We start from the raw sequence: 25316 nt of genomic DNA on the forward strand, positions 1-25316 counted from the left end.
AGCTCCAAAGGGGGGGGGGGGGGGGGGGGTTATTTGAGCGTTTGTTTTCTTCAGGCAGGTGACAACAAAGCTCTCTTTAGAAAACGAAGAACTGCAGCTCGCTTTGAAAAACATGGTCTGTAATGACTTAGAAAGTGAAGCACAACAATATATATATTCATATTCAAATTCCTCGCGTGGTTTAAAGGGTCAGTTCACCAAAATCACAAAAGAAACCCCGTCTGGTTTTTTTTTGGTGCCATGAACACGATGTTGTTTTTGCTGCTCTGAGAAATGTGTCGTCCACCGTTTGTTCCTACGAAAAATAATCAACAGTAATTCGTAGATATCCCAAGAAATCAAATTGTATTTAATCCATAAAATCATGAGCCGGACCGCAAAAAGCCCACAAAGGACGTCGAGCATTAACATTATGCACCAGATGGACGAAGATAAATGCAAAACACAAAGTATGTGAACAACCTCAAACAATGTTTATAAATCAGACTGTTTCTGAAGATTCAAATGTTGATGATGAACCGTAAACCTCGTGAAGCACATGACTCCAACAAACTTTAGCTTTCATCGTTTTAACTGACGTGTTTGTGAAGCAGACGTTTGACAAACAAAATGTCACAGATTTAACACAAATGAGCCACCACACGATGAGAACACAATGATTTACTTATTTTATTCAGAGTAGAGACTGAAAGCAGAGGTCTAAATGCTGACTGTCTGTTTGAACTGGAAATATCTGCGATGATGACGACTAACTTCAGGTATAGATGAAGCATCGGGGGGAGAATAGGAGTGCTGCAAAGGCTGGATGGTTTTTATTTTCATTTAATTTGAGTTATGTTTTGTTTATAAACACTTCAAAGACCATAATAATGGGATTTTGAATGAAACCTACGTTTGGGCAAAAAAAACAGAAGTTAGCTCCAATTAGCTCCTGTTTCGTTAGCTTGTTTTCCTCTTCTCACAGTAAATGGGTATTTAACCGCTGTATGTGCTGCTAAAACAATGGCCCCTCCTCCTTCAGTTACTGTTACAGCAACAGTTTTACCCTCAAAATGAATAATAAATCATTTTAATGGCAGGTAATTCATATTATTTCTAGGTATTGGTGTTAGTTATTGCCAATAAGTCACCTAAACGCTCGTCTAAATGAACTTCTATTGCATTGTGATACCAGCACTCCTATTCGACAGGCTTCATACCTGAGAGTGTGAATAGTGACATGAATTTACTGCACAGACTGATATGTTTTATGCATGTCGAGTTGTTGTACAGAATCTATAATATCTATTCTATATTTTATAAAATAGTAAATGTTTAATGTTCTATTTGTATTGACGCGTCTGCATGCTCAGTTTGAGGGTTGTGTTTACAGATCGATCCGATTGCGCTGCAGATGTGATGCCGTCGTAATGCTCTGATGGAGAAGTGCCTGTAACATGTTTGAGATGAAACATATCCACCATGAAGAAAAAAACAAAAACAAACAGATGATCCAAATTTGCATGAAGCCTTCTTGTTGTTCCTTGTGAATGCTGCCGTAGGTCTGCATGCATGGAAGGTGGCTGCAGGCCCAGAGGTCCAGGTCCAAGTCAGACCAGATTCAGTCAGGTTCAAGTCCACAACAGGTCAGAACGAAGACCAGAGTCAAGGGAGACGCCAGAGCAAACAGAATTAAACTTGTTCAAAGCTATTTTTTAATACGATGTCTGAAGGAATAGTTTTGGGGAAATACGTTTATTTACTTTCTTGTCACAAGGGCAGAACTGGAGTCAGTGCATCATTAGCTTAGCTTAGCATAAAGACTGGAAGCAGGGGGAAACAGTTAGCCTGACTGTCTAATATTCAAACATATCAATCCCTCTAAAGTTCACTAATTAACCGTTTTTATCTGGCTTGTTTAATAAACATTTGCCACAAGTAACTCCTCGTAAAAACAACACACTATCATCTTCACATTTCTGTTTTTGTACGGATTTAAACATACAAGACGAGTTAATAATTAGTGAACTCGAGAGGCGTTAGAAGAGCCAGGCTAGCTGTTTCCCCCTGCTGCCAGTGTTTATGCTAAGCTAGGCTAATCACCTCCTGGTTCTAATCCAAGTGGGAATAATGTCGACCTTCTCATCTAACTCTCTGCAAGAGAGCAAATAAGCCTTTCCTTAAATGTAGACTATTCTTTTAGATATACATCAAACATATTTAAAAAAAATAATATTCAAGCATATTCAGAAGACCATTTACGGTCAGTCTGGGTATTTGGGGGAATTTTTCTTTTAAAACGAGAAATTAAAGATAAGCGGTTATAATCTTCAACCAAAGTCAGGACTTTTTAATCCACTGTCAACAAAAAAAAGATTATAAATTGAGTATAACTAGTTTTAAATAGAACACAGTCCCATTTTCATCTCCTGAAAATCTTGTTATAGTCTTAGATGTTCATTGACATCCAAAGTGGAACCTTCCTGTGTAGACTATAGACTGTAGTCCTACAGTCCTGTAGTGCTGGTCTGGTCTGGTCTGGTCTGGCCTGGCCTGGTCTGGTCTGGTCCGGTCTGGTCTGGCCTGGTCTGGTCTGGTCCGGTCTGGTCTGGCCTGGTCTGGTCTGGTCTGGCCTGGCCTGGTCCGGTCTGGTCTGGCCTGGTCTGGTCTGGTCTGGTCTGGGTCGTGCATGCTGAGCCGCCGCCGCACCCAGAAAGCACTTTTTGTACCAAGTTCTGTCGTTGCCAATAAAACCCAGAAGACCCCGCTGTGGGAACGTCTGTCCGCCATCTGGTTTCTTGGGTCTCCGTCCTGCTCAGATGTCTTAATTCTGAGAACGAGGCTTTTCTAACCACCAGTTAACAACAACAACAATAACAAGTTCATCCCGCAGTGATTGGTAGTAAAGATTTCCAGTTTCACTCAGGAAACCACACACAGTGGATTACAGATTAGGGTTTTTTGGGAAAGTTTAATCTTTGGCAGCAGATGCTTTGGTTTCACATTTAGCACAAACATGCAGCGTATTTATGTTGCTGTTTATTAGCTGAATAGTATCACGTGTTCAGTTCACCTTTATTCTTTCTCACAAGTAATATTTATTTTTCTCTCTCAATTAACACTGGAAGCTGTTTTATGTTCCTGATTTAAATGGTCTGTCATTTGGTCACTTTATAATCTACAATTTAGTGTTCAAGTACAATTAATAGCCAAGAAATAGTCAAATGTATCAATATTACTTTTCAACAATATTTCCAATAAAATTCAGCACAATACAATATCAGCTTGGTGGCATTGTGTTTTAATTAAAAATCTCCAAAAATAAGGTTATTATAGGTTATTATTATTATACAGAATATAACTTCATAACGGTGTTGAAATTTTAAATCCTTATTCAAGTATAAAATGGATAAAAGTTGCTTTATGTGCTGGTGATGGAATACATTCTGTAGTTTTACATTTATTTATGTCAGACATTTCATTATTTTTGTCCCGGACAAAGTCTGATAAATAGTATTTTTATAGATTTATAGAAAACCCCAAATAAACCATACGATAATAAATGAAATACTGATTTATTTTTGTATTAGTCATTAACAATATTGGGGAAACTAAACAAGCCAATAAAAAAACAAGAGTGTTTTGATTATTGTCCCCACATTTATTACATTCATTCAGCTTTAGTTACATTTACTAGTTTGAGAACCGCTGGACTCAATTATTAGTGTAGTATTTGTGTATTTGTGTGTACAGACACAACTCTGTGCCTCATGTCAAACAAAACAACAGAAGATATTTGACTTGTGGAGGCGGACATTTGTCTCTGTGGCTCTGTGTCGGTGGAAAGCAACACACACACACACACACACCTATATACACACACCTACACTTATGCACGCACACACACATACGCACACACACGTGCACATACACACATGCACGCACACACACTTACGCGCACACACACTTACACTTATGCACGCACACAGACATGCGCACACACCTACAAACACAGACATGCACACACACTTACAAACAAACACATGCACACACACACACATGCACCCACACACGCACACACAAACACACATGCAGGGAAGAAGAGGATTGATACTGGAGCGTCATCGCCGCGCTTACTCAGTCTCCTAGCAACAGAAAACATCTGCCTCCGCGAGGACCAATGAGGGCGCGCGGAGAGCGGAGCGTGTTGTCTCGTGTTGCCGTGAACGGGATATTTTAGGAGGCTGGAGAGCAGCGAGCGTCTCACCCCGGAGGGAGCAGGAGCCGTCTGTCTGTCTGTCCGTCCGTCCGTCTGCAGGAGCCGAGGGAGCCTCTGACTTCAGGCCGAGCTGGAGCGTCGCTGAGTCGGTGTGAGGACGGTAGATGTGGCGCCGAGGAGCGGAGGACTTTCCCTGCAGGATTTAACTGACCTGCTGCTGCCGGACGGAATTATTTAAAGGTAAGAAGCTTTAACGGACATTTTTGTTTGTTTGTGGATTTAAACGGTGGTGTGTTTGCATTTTAAAACAGCAGCTGTACTCGTTTAAATTGAAGATTAGTTTATTTGTGCAGCACCTTTCAAACATGGAGGCAAAGGTGAGGAAAGAATAAAACATATACAAAAACACTATAAGAATAAATGAAATTATTTGATCAAATAATATGCACATGGAGAAAAAATATTATATTTTTTCAACAATATTTATCTCAAATTATATATATGTATATGTATATAAATATAGTGAACGTCTCTGTTCTCCGAATCAGATTGTCTATATAATATATAGTAACATAATGTGTTTGATGAACAATGCATCACCACAAAACAGGGCAGAAAAGTGGATATTTGGTGAAAGTAAAAGCCTTCAATCAAAGTCCTGTTAGTTTAGTTAGTTTATGCACATTTCCCACCAATCTTAATGAAGATAAATGTGGTTTTAAGGCAGAAAACATGTCATTCTGTGCACATACACTTCTGCTTTTAGTGGAAGCATTTGCTGTAAAAAGAATGTATAGCAAGTGTTGCATCCACACACACACACACACACACACACACACACACACACAAACACATACACACACTTCCCACGCAGCCTCTCTCTCTCTCTCATCTTTCCATCATCATGCATCATTCTCCCACAGATTAAATATTCGGGCTGCAGTTGGATCTTAAAAAAAAACTGTGTGAGTCACTGCAGCAGTTTCAGGAGAGCCGGCGTGAATGTTTCGCAACGATAAAGCTTCCCACTGTGTTTATGATTGATTTGTGGCATTTAGAATAACATGCACAAGCACGCACACACACACACACACACACACACACACACACACCGCCCTCTTATCTCTCCTCCTCCTCTTTCTTGAATTTCAATGAGCTTTCAAGGACAGCAGATTTTCTGAAAAGACAGCTCTATAAATATTATGCAAAGATATGATAAACATTAAAGAGGGCAAATCAGGATATCATTCAGCGGTGCATTTACAGTTTGTGATACTTTTAATGTGGAAATATGTCAGAATAAAATGCAGCTGTTCATTTATACATCACTTTTCATACATATACATTTATTAAATGTTATTTTGTTCCCTTTACATTATTTGTAATACATTTTCATATCTTTTTTCACCTTATGTTCCTTATTGATACGTCATTTATTTGTATCTTTTATGTTTCTTACTTTTTTACCTGCTGACAGGTGTAAAGGCGATGATGAGATGAACCTTTACAAAGAGAGCTGCAGTAAACTCTGATTCAGACTTTACATCAAAACATGTCAGTGTTTTTGTCAGAAATGAAAATAAAACATTTTAAATATGTAGTAATCGATTTATATATCCAGGTCGCACAAATGTGATTTTTGTTGCCAGCCTGACAGATTACAGTCACGTCTAGTTTCTGCATTCATGCTCTGATGTTGTGGTCCTGTCTCTCCTTCCATCCTCCTCCTCCTCCTCCTCCTCCTCCTCACCTGTCTCCTCCCTGCAGGAGTCTGAGGGCGATGTGGAGGCTCAGATCAGCTCAGACGCACTGATTCAGAGAGCTGAGCGCCGGCTGTGGAGCGTCAGCAGCAGGTAATCACATCTGTCATCAGATATCACACACAGTTATATGAGGATACGTCCCTTTAGCTCTGTTTGGTCTCCACCAACTCCTGAACCGTCTCTTTAGCTGTTAAATGCTCCACTGCTCTCTAAGTGTAAAAAAGATGCTAAAAAGCTGCATCGAGCTGCAGGGACTCTTCGTGGATTCGTCACTAAATCACATCTTTAATGGCACATTTGAGAAGGATTATTATGGATTAGCAGCTTTTAAAGGTGAACCAGGAAAACGTCATTAACTTTGTTTCACTGCAGACATTTTAGTGTCAAATGGTCAAAATGTTGATTCACACAAAAATAAAAATCTTAACTCACGGTTAGTTTATTTCTCAGTAGAAGACAATTAACACTTGAAATAATGAAGGCACTTGAAAATGCTAAAATGTAAACCTTACTTTGGTGTCTCATTATTAGCTGTTTTTTGTGCGTAATTGCTCAGAAGACTTTATCTAGGACGGGATGACTGAGTACAAATGAACGAGGAATACAGTTAAACTGTTACAAAGGTTTTCAAAGTTTTGGAGGTGAAATCAAATTATTTCAAAATACAACTTTTTGATAGAGATATTATTGTTCCTCCGCAGCCTCTTTCAGTATCAGACTTCTAATTATATGACTTGCTTTGAAAAGGTCATAATAAGCTTAATTTAAATGTCAGCTGAACACATGGATCATTTTGCTTATTGCGTCTCAGTTGATTGAAAGTGAAATGGACTTTATATTTCAAACATTAAGTACTGATGAAGCTTTGAATTTACCAGAAAACTGAAAGTAAAACCTGAATGATACTCTTTGATTTTGTTCGTGTCCTGAAATTTTCTCCAAGCTCACTGTCAATGTTTTGAAACTCAACTATTCAATAATAGAATGCTGTTTCCCAGCATTCCCTCTGTTAGCTTCATACCGTCTAATATTTAGTTTTGTTCCCTCCAGCAGCCCCTTCCCTGTGAGAGAGACCAAACCATTCAACAACGTCGAAAGTTGCTTACTTCAAGAGGAAATATGCGGAGGAGGAGGATTTACACGGAGGCCTACATGGATATTTTCAAAAAGTATGAACCTCTTCTCTCTTCTCGTCTTTCTTTTCAACATTCAAGTTGATCTTCGTGTAATTTTATTTCCTCCATGTTGAGAAACCCTGACCCTCCTCAAGTGTTTCTTGGTCTTTGCATCGCATAGATTTCTTAACATATTTCTGTGTGTTGTCATTTTTTCTTCACCGTCTCCTCCAGCGGTGCTCGTTTCTCATTACATTCATTTCACTCTTTACATGTTTGTCCTTCGGCTTCTAAATCGCTGCATACAAAAGAGTCAATCACACTCTTTGACGCGCGTTCTCCTCTTCTATGCAGATGAAACCTTTATATTCATGACGGAATTCACTTCACATTGAAATCCTGATCAGATATTAGCCTCCAAGTCATCTTAGTCATATTCAAATATATATAGTATTAGTAAAGGTTTTTCTCTTTTTAATTGATTGTTCATCTTTTGGAAGAACAAAAAAAGCCAAAGTTCTTTATCCAGGAATTTAACTTGGACCCTCTTTCCCTGATTTCTATCAAACTTCATGGAGCCATAATATAAATATAAGTTTATGGGTTATTAAGGATTATCTGCAGACGTCTTTAGCGAATAATTACATGAATGTTTTATTTTTATTTCGGAGACTTTTATCTGCTTGTTTGAGCTCCAAATCTAAGTGTTTTCCTCTAAAATTCTCCTTCTAAATGCATGAAAACTCAATGAGACACGAGAGAAAGTCTCAATAGAGGGTGAAACTACACATTCGTACCTTGAGATGATAGTTTATGACATTGTTTTGTTTGATAAAAAGAAAGAACATCTAAATAAACTGCAAAAAAAGAAGACGAAACTGGATGAAGGGTTTCTAAAAAGAAAAAGAAGCTAATTCAGGTAACTGGTCTGCAAATGTTTCCTGTGACCCTCTAACTACAAACAGACAAAATCTTCTTAATCAACTAAAATATTTGAAGTTATTATACACAGTGCATTCTTTGTTAATGATGTGAAAGTCAATTTTGACTCCGATAATGTCCAGAAAAGCTGAAAAATTAACCTGCATTGAGAAGGAGAGCTGTGAAGGAACTTGCTTTGTCGGATTTTTCCTCACAATTTAAGGACAATGTCAAAAAACTTAAAAAGGCAAAACTTCTTGTTTTTATTCTCAGCTGTACGGCCTTCTTCATGTTTAAGGTTGTGTGTGTGTGTGTGTTTCCATGTCTCCTTTTAGTTGTTTCCTGTTGAGATAAACATAATTTACATCCTAAAATGTTGGTTGTTTTTATGTGTTAAATTCTTTTGTCTGCTTTTTCTGATTATCTGCTGATGTCTCAAGAAGAAAAATTATGTGAATCACATCAATGTTTAGCTGCTGAGACTTTATTCTGCACGATAAGCTACAAATGTTGTCGCCCCTGATGTCCTCCTTCTAAACCGCTCGTGATAACATTGCTAAATAAGTCAAAGTGATGTTCCTGTTTGTCGTCTGCAGCACCTGATACTGCAGGAGGACCGGAGCTGCATCCTGAAGCTGTCCCTGGAGAAGCTGAGGTTCCTGGAGGACCCCGAGGCCTACCTGCGGCGCTCCGTCCTCATCAACAACCTGCTGAGGAAGATCCACCATGAGGAGGAGGAGCTGGAGGCTGAAGAGGAGGAGGAGGAAGAAGTAGAAGAAGAAGAGGAGGAAGAAGAAGAGGAGGAGGAGGAGGAGCTTCTGTACCCAGACAGGAAGAGGGTGAAGGTGCTGGTGATGGACTGCTGCTCTCCGGCGTTCGGCCTGGAGGAGCTGCAACATTACCGGCTGGTTCCCTGTTACCCGTCTGCCGGCTGCCTGTACAGCCTGGGTACCTGCCCGGGCCTCACGCCCAACCACCGGGTCCTTCTGTACAACCTGGACGACAACGGCTGACACTCCAGAACCATTACTGCCTCTTTTCAAAGCTGGGAAATGCAACGTGGGTTCATGTAACAATGTGTGGTTACCTTCTGTTTATTCAAAAAAATCACCAGAAAGGAAAGCTGCTGACATTTTCCCTCACAAAAAAACAACCTTTGAGGTACTTGTGGGATTTGTTTTGTTGGTTCTGCCAGGATGTCACCTCCTCTCGTCTCCTTGCGGTGGATTTGAGAATTAAAAAAAACACCCTGATTCTTCAGGATCAACAGGGTCTCTGGTGTCGATGTCAAACTGTCGCAGCATCACTGCCATTTTACTTTTACATGCAAAGTGTGAGAGACTTGAAGCAGGCTGGTGATGTTGTGTTATTTAATTTGTATTTTTTATTATCGTTATTGTTGCTCATGTGAACCGTGAGCGTATTCAGGGATTTACACACTGCAGGCTACTTTTTGGATGCACCTTGGCTTGCTGATATGCTTCTGTTATCTTTTTATGCTACCGTGTGATTTATGAAATATTCTGTGCAACACTCCCTGCTGTGTGAATCATGATCTCTGAGGTGCGTTCACTGCCTGTGGGGAAGACTGGTGCTTTCTCTGTATTTGATGTCCTGTGTTTTGCATCACTTTGCTGCCCTCTGCTGGTGGAATTATTCATCTCAAAGCCATTTTTAGTGGCTGATATTTTCAAATCTCAAACGATTGATAAGAAAGTCCCCCAATTTAGTATTTATAAGCAATATGTGAACATTTAATAAATGGTTTATAACACACCATAATGCAGCTGTAAGCAGATATAAATGTGTATTAATGTAAGTCCTGCTGCAGCTACCCATAAATAAAGACTGGTATATGAACATTATAAAATACAATGATATAATAGTTTAAAATATGTCTTCATAGGAGAAGTTATAATTCAATAACAAATACTGGACATTACTAAATACTTAAAACGTCCTTTTGTCTGCATAAAGCTACATTATGGTGTGTTATAAACAATGTATAACATGTTTATACAGTGCTTATAATGCTGAATAGTTGGGGGTAAAAGTAATCTTTCTTTAATGTTTTCCTTTTTTTTAAGTACAAAGTGAAAGAAGTCAAGTTTTGTGTTTTTAAAAACGTTTAATTTTCATTTATTGATTTTCAGCTCCATTGTGTTTTAAAGCTGAGATTCAGGGAGCAGAATATCTTTAAATTGATATTATATTCCATATTTTCTAACTATCAGTCCTGGTTGTAACAGCAGCTCAAATGTTTTCACAGAGTTTTGCTAAATTGTCAAAAGATTATTATTTGTATTGTTTTAATGTGGCACAACGCGAGCTTCATAAAGCCGACTAATCTGCTGTAAGACAACGGTGATTATTGATCCATCATTGTGTCTCGTTCTGTGTTTTCAGTGTCAATGGAAAACAACTACAACAAACACGCAGGCAACTATTAAAGAGAAGCTTGATATTTTAAAACAAGAATTTATATTTTGATGAAAATGCATATTCCATATTTAAGATGAACTATTTTGAAAAAGGGCCAGACAACTTTTTTTCAGGTGATTGATTGTCAAATAAAGTATGTGAGGTGACGATGTTTTGATGCTTCTTTGTGTTGCGATACAAGTAGAGTATAATAGATGCATTTACAATATCAATCCATCTATCTATCTATCTATCTATCTATCTATCTATCTATCCATCTATCCATCTATATATCTATTATACCATCTATCCATCTATATATCTATTATACCATCTATCTATCTATCTATCTATCTATGCGTATGGGTGAGAGAGCACAGGCTAGGGTACTGGTAGCATTCTTATTAAGGAACACAGGTTTTTTTACAGATTATGATTGAAATGCAGAGATACTGTACAAGTGACTTTTTTATTTTATTATTTTATTATTATTTGTTTTGGGGTAAATATTATAAGTCTATTGTCTGATCCACACTCCGGAGCAGAAGGTGGCGGTAAAGCACCAATAAGATAGATGCCAACCAAGAAGAAGAAGAAGAAGAAGAAGAAGAAGAAGAAGAAGAAGAAGAAGAAGAAGAAGAAGAAGAAGAAGAAGAAGAAGAAGAAGAAGAAAGAAGGGAAACTATTGGACGCTGTTTTCAACCCGGAAGTCCGGATACAAAGAGCTCGTGTGCTCTCTTTATTTCTTCCCTCAGTCTTTAAACACTGTTCATGCTCCGGCTGATTACCTTTAAAGAGTTTGGAGTGAGACTCGGTTTCAGGAACTGAGGCTCAGAGATCTTCTAACACTTTGAAACATGAACTGTTTCTGGAAACTCGGCACGAGACTTGAGGAGCGAAGTGAACGAGCTGACGGAATAAACGTGAGGCTTCACGCTAACGACACACTTAGTAAGTACTTGAACTACTGGATTACACTTTTGCAAACCTAAATTAAAACCATAAGTATCATGTTATGCCCACCATGCGGGCGAGTCTTGTAGCGTTAGCATGTTAGCTTGTAGCGTTAGCATTTTAGCTTGTAGCGTTAGAATGTTAGCTTGTAGCTACAGCTGCATGGACGAACAGTAAACATAAACATGTGTTAGTTAATGTTTGATACTCTTTCTGGACTGTCGCTGTAGCCCGACGTTATAAAATAGAGTTTTTAGGACATTTCACATTTAAAATACACGACGGACAGCGAGTGGGGCTGTACGCAGTTTAAATGTGGAGGAAGTGAGTAAAACAAAGTGATGTACTAATAAGAAGATGGTCAAAACATTGTTCAGAATCAGAATGGCACTTCATGTTGCAAGCTCAGCTGCCACTGTGTGGCAGAGGAGCCGAGGCAGTTTAGCCTTTATTTTTCGTTATTTGACAATATGTGACAATGCATTAAGGCCCTTGAATGTATGACTGTTGGTAGTTGCAATTGGTTTAGTAAAAAAATGCTGAATTGTAATGGTATGGCTACTCGTTTTTATTAATGTAGCACCCCAACACTCTATGGAGAGTAGGCCTTAACTGGAATGATGGGGTGTTTGGGTTCTGAACTCCTCAGGTAGTTACCACGAAGGTCTACCAAAAATACACTACATGTATTACAATTTTTTTCCCCATTAGCTTATTTTCTCATTGCACAGCTCCTGTCTTCCTCTGTTGCTCTGCTTCCAGCCTGCAGCGCTGCTTCCAGCGCAGCTTGTTTTAAGGAGAGCTTTTATCCAATCAGATTCAGTCCCTGTGTCTCTATGTAAGGAGAGAGGCCCGCTGGAGAGCCTTTGCAGTTTAAGTGAATGGGGACGATATTGTTGATTGTCATAGTCTTCAACCAATCAGATCTTTAGTTTGACATGTTGGGCGTATTCTTTGACGTGCCAGTGGCACCGAGGTAGCCTCCTAAGTACGTCTGCATTAACGTGCGCCGTGATTGGTCAGTGGGCCAGCGTGTGACTAATGTGAAATTTAAGGAAACTGGCAGAAGTTAGTTGGAGTAGTAAGAGTTCAAATTGAAAGATATGGAAGAAATTATTAAAACATTTTTAGGGTTTTGCTTGGTGTAGTTTATTTTTTACCTAGCTTTGTTTTTTTAACACTCAATAGGCTGACTCAGCCAGGAAAAGGATTTGTATGAACGGTGTTCCTGGCTGACAGCATCGTCGCACATTTTATGGCTGGGAATGTGTTTCATTTTAACTGAGCGTCTTGGTGTTTGGAGCTATGCTACGCTAACCTGAGGGGGGGGGGGGGGGGTATTTTATGTTGTCATATAAATATATGCGAGTGGTTCTTGTGAGTTTGTTCTTGTCATTGTGTTAATTACATTGATTCTGACTTGTCCGTTAATGACGAAGCATCCCGTCATCGCAGGGCTATTTCGGACATTTGATTCTCTGTTTGAATCAGTAGGGAACAGCTAACTGCTGTTTGTTTCCCCGCTAGCTTAGCCTCCCTGAAGACACGCGGGGCCTCAGCTGTTTTTTTGTTACAGAGAGATCACACATCCCGGTTTTATGTTACGTGAGCGCAGTCCACCGAAAACATTATATTTCACACAATTTAAGCTTCTGCATTTTCCAAATGCACTAGTATTATTCAAACGTATTGTTCGGTTCATAAGCCTCGTACCGAACAGTTTAATACGAATACGTGTATTGTTACACCCCTAGAAACAAATAACCGTAGCTCAGAAGGACAGCACAGAAGACCCAGGTATGAAATGCACAGCCCGCCACCCTCAGAATAACAATAATTAAATAACTTACCACAGACAACTGATTGGGATGAAAAAAAGAAAAAAAAAGTTTACTGACAAAAGTTTACTTACAGCTTTCAAGGAGCCCTACTTCAACGAACGAACTCCTAGAAAATTAATCCGATCGACTTCAGATTCAGTCAGTATGCCCTTGAGACCGTGGCAGTGAAAAGTTACTCAAAGATCAAAAAGTTATCGTACTATGTATCCGTGGCGTGGCGGCAAAAAAACACCATTCGCCATGAAAAAGGAAGTTGTTGTAACCCGGCCGTACATTGTCTAATCTGCTCCAAATATCTCACATGTCATAACATCCTGACTCAGGAAGTTGTAAGTTTTGTACTTTGACATCCTGCTCCTCACAGATTAATCAGATCCCTCTCAAATGTTGTCAGACAAGCCTTAAGACCTTGATAATGCTTCACTGAGAAGACGTTAGTGCTGGGCGGTTTGACCAAAAGTGTATATCACGGTATTTTGCAAAATTCTGTCGGTATCACGGTATATGACGGTATTTTTTTCGGCATATACTTATTAAACAGACACTTTCAACACTGTTTTTGGATGATCGGTTGAGGACTGCAATCTTTTTAGCATTTTAGATTATTTAAAAAGATCATACAGGCATTTGACTTTCTCATCTAGCATTATGCGAGCTCTGCGGTATCATGTCTTTCCTTGTCTCTCCTCCCTGTGTCACGGTGTGGGTACATCTCACTGGAGTCAGGAAACGTATCAGAATACCCTTATTTGATTGGCTAAACTGCATCACGTGACGTGATTTACAACGCACGTCAGTGTTTTTCCTGCACCGCTGAACAAGTGCCGTAAATGCTGGAAAGGAGCATGAATAACTCTGCTGCTTTAAGGCAAAGGCCCGCGACCCACTGAAAACGGGTCAGCGATGACCCACCAGTTGACAATCTCTGGTCTACAGGATCGTGACGAGCGGTGAACAGCTGTTTGTGTGGTGTGTCTTCCGTCTTTTACGCTTTCCTTCACCTACATTCCCCTGGGTCCTAAGTCCCTCCATGTACAACTTCTTATCACCCTCTATGTACCAACGTACATTTATAACAAATACCACACATATTACATGTAATCAGCGTTGCATATGTGTCAAACTCTATCGGTGCATCTCCAGTCTGTCTTTGTTCACCCTGCATCTCTGTTCTGTAATGTAGCGTTACTGGAGGACGGAGCCTCTCCCAGCTGTTAGCAGACTGTTGTGCTAGCAGGCGAGTGAGCTGTACCCAGCATGCAGTTCGGCGGTGAAATTTATTTGCTCAATACTAAAATGTCTTTGTAACGTCTCTGTGTGTTTACTGTTTTCCTGCAGATGTCCAGCAGCTGTTGGTGGTTAAAGAAGAGGTTCCCCCTGAGCAGCAGGAGTGGAGCTCCAGTCTGGGCCAGGAGGACCCAGAGCCCCCACACATTGAAGAGGAACAGGAGGACCCAGAGCCCCCACACATTAAAGAAGAACAGGAGGACCCAGAGCCCCCACACATTAAAGAAGAACAGGAGGACCCAGAGCCCCCACACATTAAAGAAGAACAGGAGGATCTTTGGACCAGTCAGGAGGGAGAGCAGCTTCAAGGGCTGGAGGAGGCTGATGTCAAGTTCTCATTCACTCCTGTGAAGAGTGAAGATGATGAAGCGGAAGCTCAGTCCTCACAGCTTCATCAAAGACAAACTGAACAGATGGAAACAGAAGCTGATGGAGAGGACTGTGGAGGACCAGAACCAGACAGGAACTCAGATCCAGATAGACATCCAGAACCAGATACTGATGACAAGACTGGAGACTCTTCTGACACTGATGACAGTGATGATTGGAAGGAGACCAGAGAACCTCAGTCAGGTTTAAACTCTGTGAAACCTGGTGAAGTCCTTGTCAGTGATTCAAGATCTAGTGCTGGTGAGAAACTATTTAGATGCTCTGAGTGTGAGAAAACATTTGGCACCAGTCGAAATCTGAAGAAACGCATGAGAATCCACACAGAGAAACCTTACAGCTGCTCAGTTTGTAAGAAATCTTTTAACCAGCGGGAACACCAAACCAATCTCATATTGACAACGTTCTTGGTTATTTAATTTAATGTTAATTTACAGAATTAATACTAGTAACTTACATAGTCTATTTAATTCTTCCATATTTTAAATCTGGACTATCTCAGCTGCAGAACGGTACCAAACAGTTGGATATAAATCTACTGAATACAACCTGATCAATGATTGAATGAATTAAACAATCATACATCATAGATAGACCTTGTTATCATGACACATACAGACCTATGTAGATATTCATGTGTTCAGATCTGGCAGGAGCGGGTTTGGTTTCTGGCAAGTATGAAAAAAAAGTGTATGTACCGGAGACTATTTGCTCAATACTAAAACGTCTTTGTAACGTCTCTGTGTGTTTACTGTTTTCCTGCAGACGTCCAGCAGCTGTTGGTGGTTAAAGAAGAGGTTCCCCCTGAGCAGCAGGAGTGTAGCTCCAGTCAGGACCAGGAGGACCCAGAGCCCCCACACATTAAAGAGGAACAGGAGGATCTTTGGACCAGTCAGGAGGGAGAGCAGCTTCAAGGGCTGGAGGAGGCTAGTGTCAAGTTCTCAATCACTCCTGTGAAGAGTGAAGATGATGAAGAGGAAGCTCAGTCCTCACAGCTTCATCAAAGACAAACTGAACAGATGGAAACAGAAACTGATGGAGAGGACTGTGGAGGACCAGAACCAGACAGGAACTCAGATCCAGATAGACATCCAGAACTAGATACTGATGACAAGACTGGAGACTCTTATGACAGTGATGATTGGAAGGAGACCAGAGAACCTCAGTCAGGTTTTAACTCTTTGAAACCTGATGAAGTCCTTGTCGGTGATTCAAGATGTAGTGCTGGTGACAAAACATTTGGCAAGAGTGGAAATCTGAAGAAATGCACGAGAATCCACACAGGAGAGAAACGTTTCAGCTGCTCAGTTTGTGATAAGTCTTTTCACCATTGTTCAAATTTACAGACGCACATGAGAATCCACACAGGAGAGAAACCTTTCAGCTGCTCAGTTTGTGATCGAAGGTTCATTGGAGGTGGAGATCTGAACAGGCACATGAGAATCCACACAGGAGAGAAACCTTTCAGCTGCTCAGTATGTGAGAAACGTTTCCGTAGAAGTGGAGATCTGAAGAACCACATGAGAATCCACACAGGACAAAAACCTTACAGCTGCTCAGTTTGCACGACATCTTTTAACCAGCGCGGACATTTACAGAAACACATGATAATCCACACAGGAGAGAAACCTTACAGCTGCTCAGTTTGTAAGAAATCTTTTGCACAGAAACAGGTTTTACAGAGACACATGAGAATCCACACAGGAGAGAAACCTTACAGCTGCTCAGTTTGTAAGAACTCATTTAACGATTCTTCACATTTACAGAAACACATGAGAATCCACACAGGAGAGAAACCTTTCAGCTGCTCAGTTTGTAAGAAGTATTTTGCACTCAAACAGGTTTTACAGGCACACATGAGAATCCACACAGGAGAAAAACCTTACAGCTGCTCTGTCTGTAATAAGTATTTTACACGGAGTGGAGGTTTAAAAGAACACATGAGAATCCACACAGGAGAGAAACCTTACTGCTGCTCAGTATGTGCGAAAAGATTTAAGCGCAACAGAGCTCTAAAGGTACACATGAGAATCCACACAGGAGAGAAACCGTTCAGCTGCTCAGTGTGTGAGAAATGTTTTCGTAGAAGTGGAGATCTGAAGAACCACATGATAATCCACGCAGGACAAAAACCTTACAGCTGCTCAGTTTGCATGAAATCTTTTAACCAGCGTGGACATTTTCAGAAACACATGATAATCCACACAGGAGAGAAACCTTACAGCTGCTCAGTTTGTAAGAACTCATTTAACGATTCTTCACATTTACAGAAACACATGAGAATCCACACAGGAGAAAATCCTTACAGCTGCTCTGTCTGTAATAAGTATTTTACACGGAGTGGAGGTTTGAAGGAACACATGAGAATCCACACAGGAGAGAAACCTTACTGCTGCTCAGTTTGTGCTGAAAGATTTAAGCGCAACAAAGCTCTAAAGGTACACATGAAAAGTCACACAGGAAAGAATCCCCTTTAGCCCTTTTACCCAATAACTCCTCCACATATCCCTTCTAGCGGTGGGCCCATAGGGCGGCGGCTCAATGTAGATTTTTCGAGGTATTCCTCGTCGAACCATATGTCTCATGTCCCAGAAACCAGAGCCTTGCCAGCAGCAATATGCTTTTTGTTCTTTCATTGTTTCATTTAAATGATTGATTGAAGGGTAATTATGGAGACAAGTATATATACATACAGACGAGTATATGTTTGTTTGAGGCATCAGATCTTGAAATTAATCCTTTTATTTTAGTTCAAATTGATAATAATTAATTTAATTATTTTCGATGTAAAAAAAAGTATCAATCCATGGGTGACGATAACATGTTTTGCTTTTCCTGCTCAATAAAAAGAGAATTTAAAAAAAAAAAAAGATATCCACTCACAGAAACCGTTGGATACACAAACTACCAAGCAGACGTATCAGAGAAGTTCAGGAAAAGTTCATTCTTTAAAGTAGTTTCCCCGTACTCCTCACTTTAATTATTATTATTAGATTATAGATATTATGACGGTGCAAAGGTCCGAACATTAATAGTCGTTTTTATCTTCCAGAAAAGGACGTTGATTTTCCTGACTCAGCTCAGTTCAGTGATTAATGTATTTTCTTAAATTCATACTCTTTTCTTTTCTTTTTTCTGCTGTTTTTTTCTTTTTATTATTGTTAATATTAGTTATTTTTGTTTTGTTTTGCTGTCTGTAAGGTCTCATATTTGTGTATGGTGTTGGTGTGTTTGGACTAATAAAATTGTGAATGCAAAAAGAAAAGAAAGCAGGATTTAAAACCAGAAATGCACTGAGGACCAATAATGACTCTTCTAAAGTCTACATAGGTCACATATCATAGCAGCATGTCAGCTAAAACAGCTCTGGACTTAGTGACAAGGAGTAAGTCATTATTACGTGACTTTGTAATTTAACTGTTTGTTGAGGAGTTGTTCTTCCCAGACATACTGAGTCCTGGTCAGTCTGTAACACACACACACACACACACACACAGGTATGACTTGGAGTTATCAGGTCCTTCTCAACAGAAGTAAATCCAGTCAGAATGGAGCTATAATGCACAACATGACCAGTAGAACTGGACCGTTATATTACAATAAGAAGCGGGTGATGTGACTCTTTGCTTTCTAAATGTCCACAACTGAGTTCATTTCCATCATTTAATCACATTAACTCGACAATCAGCGCGAGAATAATAACTTTTAACCCGAGCTGAGCTCACTGATCTGACTGTAGTTTTATCAAGTCAATGCAACATCTGCAGGAGTCACAAACTCTAGATTTGTTTTATGTGCATTTGAGTAACGGTCTAATTGTTCCATTTTATAGCTTTATGAATTCAGAAAACAGAGAAAGATAAAAACAGGTCGAGTTTCAGCTTTTGTCCACTGTCAAATAATAGAGGGTGCATCCTAATGAAGTGGTCTTATAATGAGAATCAACCCTCTAAACTTAAGGAAGGAAGTGTACTTCATCTGAAGTTTGAGGTACTTGTAATTTACTTTTCTTGATGGTATTAAAATAACAACACCGAGGCTGTCAGTGACCTATCCGTTCCAGAAACCCGATCTATTCTGCGCATGTGTGGGAGCGTCTCGAGGAAAGACCCGCCCCTCTGCCTCTGATTGGCTACAGCCTGCTAAGCGCTGACGTTAGCCTAGCTATGATGCTAACCGGCGCTTCGAACTAGACGGGCCCGGGAGCAGCGACTCAGTCACGGCTGCTCACGTTTTTGTTCCCGTAGAAACGAACGAGGCAGCTGTAACGCATTGGGCACTGACAACGGAAACAACTTTATTCCACCGATATAGTCAAAAGTAGCGCATTTCCGTTTTTAACTCTTTCAGTTCTAGCCTTCACAATAAAAGCCCCAGAGGTCGTAAATCAGAGGGCTAAATGTAATATAGTATATGATGTATACTATGTTATAATTTTCATAATATCCCCATATTTGACAAATATAACACCTAGGCAGGCACCACATTCAATATGTTGGAAGTAGAATTATGCGTAATTATTGCAAATATAAACGTGCTTACCTATCACAAATTGTGTTCTGGATTAAAATCACATAATGCAGCATAGTTTATCACATATTGTGTTCAGAAATGAGGTGGCAGATAAACTTGTCTGAAGAGCTTTAAACAAAAATAATATTTAGAAATTTGTTTTGGGAGGTCAGAAGCAAAATCAGTAACACAGCGAAGAATTATTACATCTTGGCAGGAAATTTGGAATAATGACAATAAGGGTAGAAATGATAACAAAATTCAGACGTCAGTCAGAGTGAGAAGTGATAGAAGTAAAAGTAGAAAAGAAGATGTTACTTTCAGGAGATTAAAATTAGGACATACAGGACTCAATGACACCTTACACACCATGAAAAAGACAGAGTGGGATAAATGTGAGATATGCAACTGTAAAGAAAGTGTTGAACATGTGCTGATAGAGTGGAGGAAGTTCAGTGTGGAAAGAGAAAGACTGAAGGGCAGAGTGATAGATTTAGGAAGGGAGTGGAGCATCAAAGGACTGTAAGAGATAGGGGACAAACAAGTTCAGCTTAAAAGGGCTTCATCTAATTTATGAATTGAACGGGTTTAATAATATCAACAATATAACTTCTAAGTGAAGTTTCTTTTAATATTTCTTTTAATTTTTTAATTATTTAATTTAATTGATAAATAACATTATTATTGTGTTTAAATAATAACTGTCATAAAGTAATGATGTTACACACTCCGGTCCAGTAGGTGGCGATATGCACCTTAAACATTGGTTTGTAGTCCGCCATTAACCTGAAAGAAGAAGAAGAAGAAGAAGCAGAAGAAGAAGAAGAAGACTCATCTCCCGGTAGCCTACAAAGCTATTGCAGTTAGCTTAGCATGCTAGCTGGAAACAGACCGACGGGGACGGAAGTTATCAACACAGCGCTAGTCAGAGTTTAATGAGAGTAAACAGTGTTTTTAACGGAGTTTGTCTGGAGGAAAAGTTTCTGTCGCTGGTGGATTGTTTCCTGGTGTCCTACGGAGCTAATGAAGTTAGCATGCTAGCAGGAAGTAGACGGACCCGAACGTAACCAGTAACACCGCGCAGGTCAGAGTGAACAAACCGTTTTTAACGGAGTTTGTCTGGAGGGAACGTTTCTGTGGTTTAGTGAAAATGTCTAAAGTCCAAATGCTGAGATGTTTAGTCAACCAGCGACTAACTGCGGCTGCTGAAGAGATATTTGGTCTGTTTGAAAGAACGATAGCAGAGTACGAGGAGGAACGTTCTCGTTCAAAAGAGCAGAACGAGCGACAACAGAAACTACTGGACGCTGTTTTCAACCCGGAAGTCCGGATACAAAGAGCAGGTGGGTTCACTTTATTTCTTCTCTCAGTTCTCAAACACTGTTCATGCTCCGGCTGACAACTTTTAATGTAGTTTGGAGTGAGACTCGGTTGATACAATGAATCTTTTTCTTCTTCTGATCTGTTCTCTCAGCTTCTAGATGACTGCAAATATTTACACTTAAAGTACAAGTTTGTTCTCTTTGATACGTTCATGGTCACATAAGAGTTGATTAAAACATTTAACCTTAATTTGCATAATTAATACTAGTTACTTACATAGTTTAATTCTTCCATATTTTAAATCTGGACTATCTCAGCTGCAGAACGGTACCAAACGGTTGGATATAAATCAGTGAATACAACCTGATCAATGATAGAATGAACTAGAAAATTCTGCAGGAAATGTTGACATTGTGGCTGCTACTGCCCGAACACCCGTAATATATTTATATATATATAATATATTACGGGTGTATATATATACCGGTAGTAACTCTGCATGTATTTTCATGGTACACCACATGCTCTGTGTGTTTCACTGTGAGAGAATGTAGAGAATATAATGGCTGTATTGTCTTGTTTAATTACCATTGCAACAGGAAATGAATCAATGAATGACTGAAAGAATGGTTTTTAAAACGTATTATTAATGTATCATGGGTAACTACACCCAACCCACTTACAAGTAACCACAAATTCATACAAGGCAGGACCAGAGTTCAGAGTACACATTTTGATTGAAAAAAAAAATACAAAAATAACTAAGCTAATTCTGAGCTTCATGTTAAGATACAGTTTCTCCAAGGGGCTTTTATTTTGAAAGGGTGGGACTGGGTGGGCGAGAGAGGGGGAGAGGAGACCGAATCATAACGTTTGACACACACACACAAACACAGAGGTTATTAAATGACAAGCGTGTGTGAGAGAGAGATTGCGGAGACAGACAGACAGACAGACAGACAGACAGTCTAACAATGCCTTTGACTGAATATCTCCAAGTCATGTGTGTGTGGTGTGATGACTCCTCCCTTCCACCAGGGGTCTGTGTCCTATTTCCAGGTTGTCTTTCAGGATGGTAATCTGCTGCTGATGAGCCACACCTGGGCTGCTGTAGGTCCCAGCTATAAAGGCTGACCCTCTTCTTTGGCTGGGCCTCTCTCCTCTCTGACTCCTGTGTGGAGGGGCGGGCTGTTTGTTTGTTTGTTTGTTTGTTTGTTTGTTTGTTTGTTTGTTTGTTTGTTTGTTTGTTTGTTTGTTTGTTTGTTTGTTTGTTTGTTGGTTGGTTGGTTGGTTGGTTGGTTTAGTTTCGTTCAGTTATTTGTTCTTAAATAAATGTCTATTTGATTACTTCTATACTCGTCTTGTCTCCCTCATATTGCGGCCTGTTGAGCCGAGTCGTGACCGTCTAGAGACAGACGCGTGTGTGTAACTGGTTGCCTCTAACCTGGTGTTAGAGGCCGACTGATTAAGAAACGTTACAGTAAACAATGATTTTGAACAAAACTCTTGCCTCCTTTTAACAAAAAGCAGGAGTCCCAAAATATGGGTACCATGAGAAAGATAAGACTTTGTCGAACGCGGTGATTTGGTTCTTATGTTAGTGATGGGAAAAAAATTGAGCTCAAGAGCAATATACAAACCTGGTACCATCTGCTTTCTTTGAGAAATGAGTGGTCAGATTTAACATGGAGTCTAATGGAGCAGTTGGTTGGAGTTCATGTCGCTCTGCGGCTCTTTGAGCCAAATGTGTAAGTCTGTTGGATGCCAATGACATCTGTGTGCGACAGCACATTTCCAAGCTTTTGGGCCAAAAATGGTGTACAAAGAGTAAAAATTGTGGGACCTGGAGCATTTTGTTTGGAAAAATCACAGAATATTTTCATGCTCTGCTCCACTCTGACAGTTATGCCCTCACTCTAGCGCTGAACATTCCATGCAATACACACCCATTATAAAATCTGAAACAGACCCAAAACTTTCCTGAAATTTAAACGTTGACTTAATAAAAACTGTGCTAGCTATCAAAATATCCATTTGGCTCAATAAAGTCCAGCGTTTTGTCTACGTTTTAAACTTTAAATCATGTTTCTACGTTAATGTATGGCTAGTCAATGTGGGCCCAAAGCACGTTTTGATGTATTTTTTGCGCAGGTGTTAGCAATGCTGTTTGAGAAGAAGCGCGGCAAACTTTTGTGCTTTCTCTCGGAAGAATATGATTAAGCCAGTTATGCAGTTTTACTACCTTTGTGCTACAGAACCACACTGAATTAAACAATCATACATCATAGATAGACCTTGTTATCGTGACACATACAGGCCTGTGTAGATATTCATGTGTTCAGATCTGGCAGGAGCGGGTTTGGTTTCGCGCAAGTATGAAAATTAAATGATTGATAATCATAAAATTAACATCAATACGATTATTAAAATATATCAATAATAACAGGGACCACCCTGGGATCAGGAACCAATAACCAAACTGTGGATAGTCTCAATATTGGTGTTCACTCAAAATGTCACGAGTCAAAGTATTTTTACCATCCAGAGTGAACGGTGAAGTTTTGAATCCGAGCACTGACTATAACATCCAGCTGTTCAACCTTGACCTATAGGTTCCTGAGATCAGTCTCTAGACAAAGTTTATTAGTTCAGATTGTGCCGTTGTTGTTATCGTCACATTTCAGTTTCATCATCTTTACGTGGATGTTCTCTACGGCTGACTACCAAGGTGGAGTGCTATTGGTTCAGAAACGGAGCGCACCTATGATGCACGTCCACGGTTACGTCGTGGCTGCTTCTGGAGGTTCTATCCACTGTTTCTACGGTGGCAGGTTTACGTACATTAGTCAACTATAACTGCCCACATGAACAAATCTCAGCCGGACTTTATGCAGGATGCAGGTTCTTTGAATACTTAACAATGTTGGTAGTGCCACACTTTTTTACCATGTAAAGTATTGATGACCTCATTGCTGCTGGTGCTGTGTCTTTACAATTTGTGTCTTTGTCTGTTTGGTAACTGTGCACAGGGAGTGTAAGAGGGAATGATGGCAGGAAACAGAAGTGTATGTACAGGAGACTATTTGCTCAATACTAAAATGTCTTTGTAACGTCTGTGTGTGTGTTTACTGTTTTCCTGCAGACTTCCAGCAGCTCTTGGTGGTTCAAGAAGAGGTTCCCCTTGAGCAGCAGGAGTGGAGCTCCAGTCTGGACCAGGAGGACCCAGAGCCCCCACACATTGAAGAGGAGCAGGAGGACCCAGAGCCCCCACACATTAAAGAGGAGCAGGAGGACCCAGAGCCCCCACACATTAAAGAAGAACAGGAGGGACTCTGGACCAGTCAGGATGGAGAGCAGCTTCAAGGGCTGCAGGAGGCTGATGTCAAGTCCTCAGTCACTCCTGTGAAGAGTGAAGATGATGAAGAGGAAGCTCAGTCCTCACAGCTTCATCAAAGACAAACTGAACTGATGTATCATACTGATGAGAAGACTGGAGACTCTTCTCACACTGATGACAGTAATGATTGGAAGGTGACCAGAGAACCTCAGTCAGGTTTAAACTCTGTGAAACCTGATGAAGTCCTTGTCAGTGATTCAAGATGTAGTGCTGGTGAGAAACTATTTAGATGCTCTGAGTGTAAGAAAACATTTTGCAGCAGAGGAAATCTGAAGAGACACATGATAATCCACACAGGAGAGAAACCTTACAGCTGCTCAGTTTGTAAGAAATCTTTTAACACGTCTTCGCATTTAAAGACACACATAAGAATCCACACAGGGGAGAAACCTTTCAGCTGCTCAGTTTGTGAGAAAAGATTCCGTAGAAGTGGAGATCTGAAGAGTCACATGGTAATCCACACAGTGGAGAAACCTTACAGCTGCTCAGTTTGTAAGAAATCTTTTAACCATAGTTCAAATTTACAGAAACACATGGTAATCCACACAGGACAGAAACCTTTCAGCTGCTCAGTTTGTGACAAAAGATTTATGCGTAACGCAGTTCTAAAGTTACACATGAAAACTCACACAGGAAAGAATCCCCTTTAGCCCTTTTACCCAATCACCCCTCCACATATCCCTTTGAGCGGTGGGCCCATAGGGCGGCTGCTCAGTGTAGATTTTTTGGGTTTTTCCTGGTCGAACCATACGTCTCATGTAGTGCTGGGCCCGTATGATATACATTTTTCACACACCGCCATACCAGTGCATAGTCAAAACAACTGCTGTCACTCTTCAACGGGCAGCAAAATATATTGATCGCCGTTAAGGGCACAACAGACGGAGCTAGTTGTTTAGAGTGTATTGAGAGTAGGGTTGGGTACCGAAACCCGGTGCCTATACGACCGGTTTCTACCGGACCGAAACGCAACGCAGATTTCGGTGCTTCCTTTCGGTGCCTGAGCCGATTGAAATACTTTTTTTTTTACACTACTCTGATGACTCTAGTGATGGGTAGATGAGGCCTCATGAAGCATTGAGGCACATTACCCAAACTGTATTGATACTGTGTCGGTATTGTGTCACTGTGTTGCTCAATACTGACACCTGCTGGATCTTAAAAATCATTACAGGCAACCTAGTTGACAGGCTCAAC

General features: G+C 40.2%; 2 protein-coding genes across 2 annotated transcripts; both read left to right on the plus strand.

Moving 5' to 3' along the window:
• Nucleotides 1–14913: 14913 nt before the first annotated feature.
• On the plus strand, nt 14914–18075 carry LOC306707252 (uncharacterized protein; the record flags this gene model as incomplete). Its single annotated transcript, XM_079174645.1, has 2 exons — nt 14914–15130; nt 15653–18075. The coding sequence occupies 2 exons, from the start codon at nt 14914–14916 to the stop codon at nt 17362–17364; spliced, it is 1929 nt and encodes a 642-aa protein (XP_079030771.1). The 3' UTR covers nt 17365–18075.
• Nucleotides 18076–20208: 2133 nt separating this feature from the next.
• LOC306707523 (uncharacterized protein) lies at nt 20209–25316 on the plus strand. Its single transcript, XM_079175026.1, has 2 exons — nt 20209–20742; nt 23865–25316. Exons 1-2 carry the CDS (start codon nt 20550–20552, stop codon nt 24767–24769), a joined length of 1098 nt encoding a protein of 365 aa, XP_079031152.1. The 5' UTR covers nt 20209–20549; the 3' UTR covers nt 24770–25316.

The sequence above is a fragment of the Pholis gunnellus genome, assembly GCF_910591455.1.
Source record: "Pholis gunnellus genome assembly, chromosome: 15".
Lineage (NCBI taxonomy): Eukaryota > Metazoa > Chordata > Actinopteri > Perciformes > Pholidae > Pholis > Pholis gunnellus.

Coding starts and splice junctions, on each gene's coding strand:
- LOC306707523 (XM_079175026.1), top strand. CDS start 20,550: ATGTCTAAAGTCCAAATGCTGAGATGTTTAGTCAACCAGCGACTAACT. Junction 20,743..23,864: donor AGTCCGGATACAAAGAGCAG/GTGGGTTCACTT, acceptor GTTTTCCTGCAG/ACTTCCAGCAGCTCTTGGTG.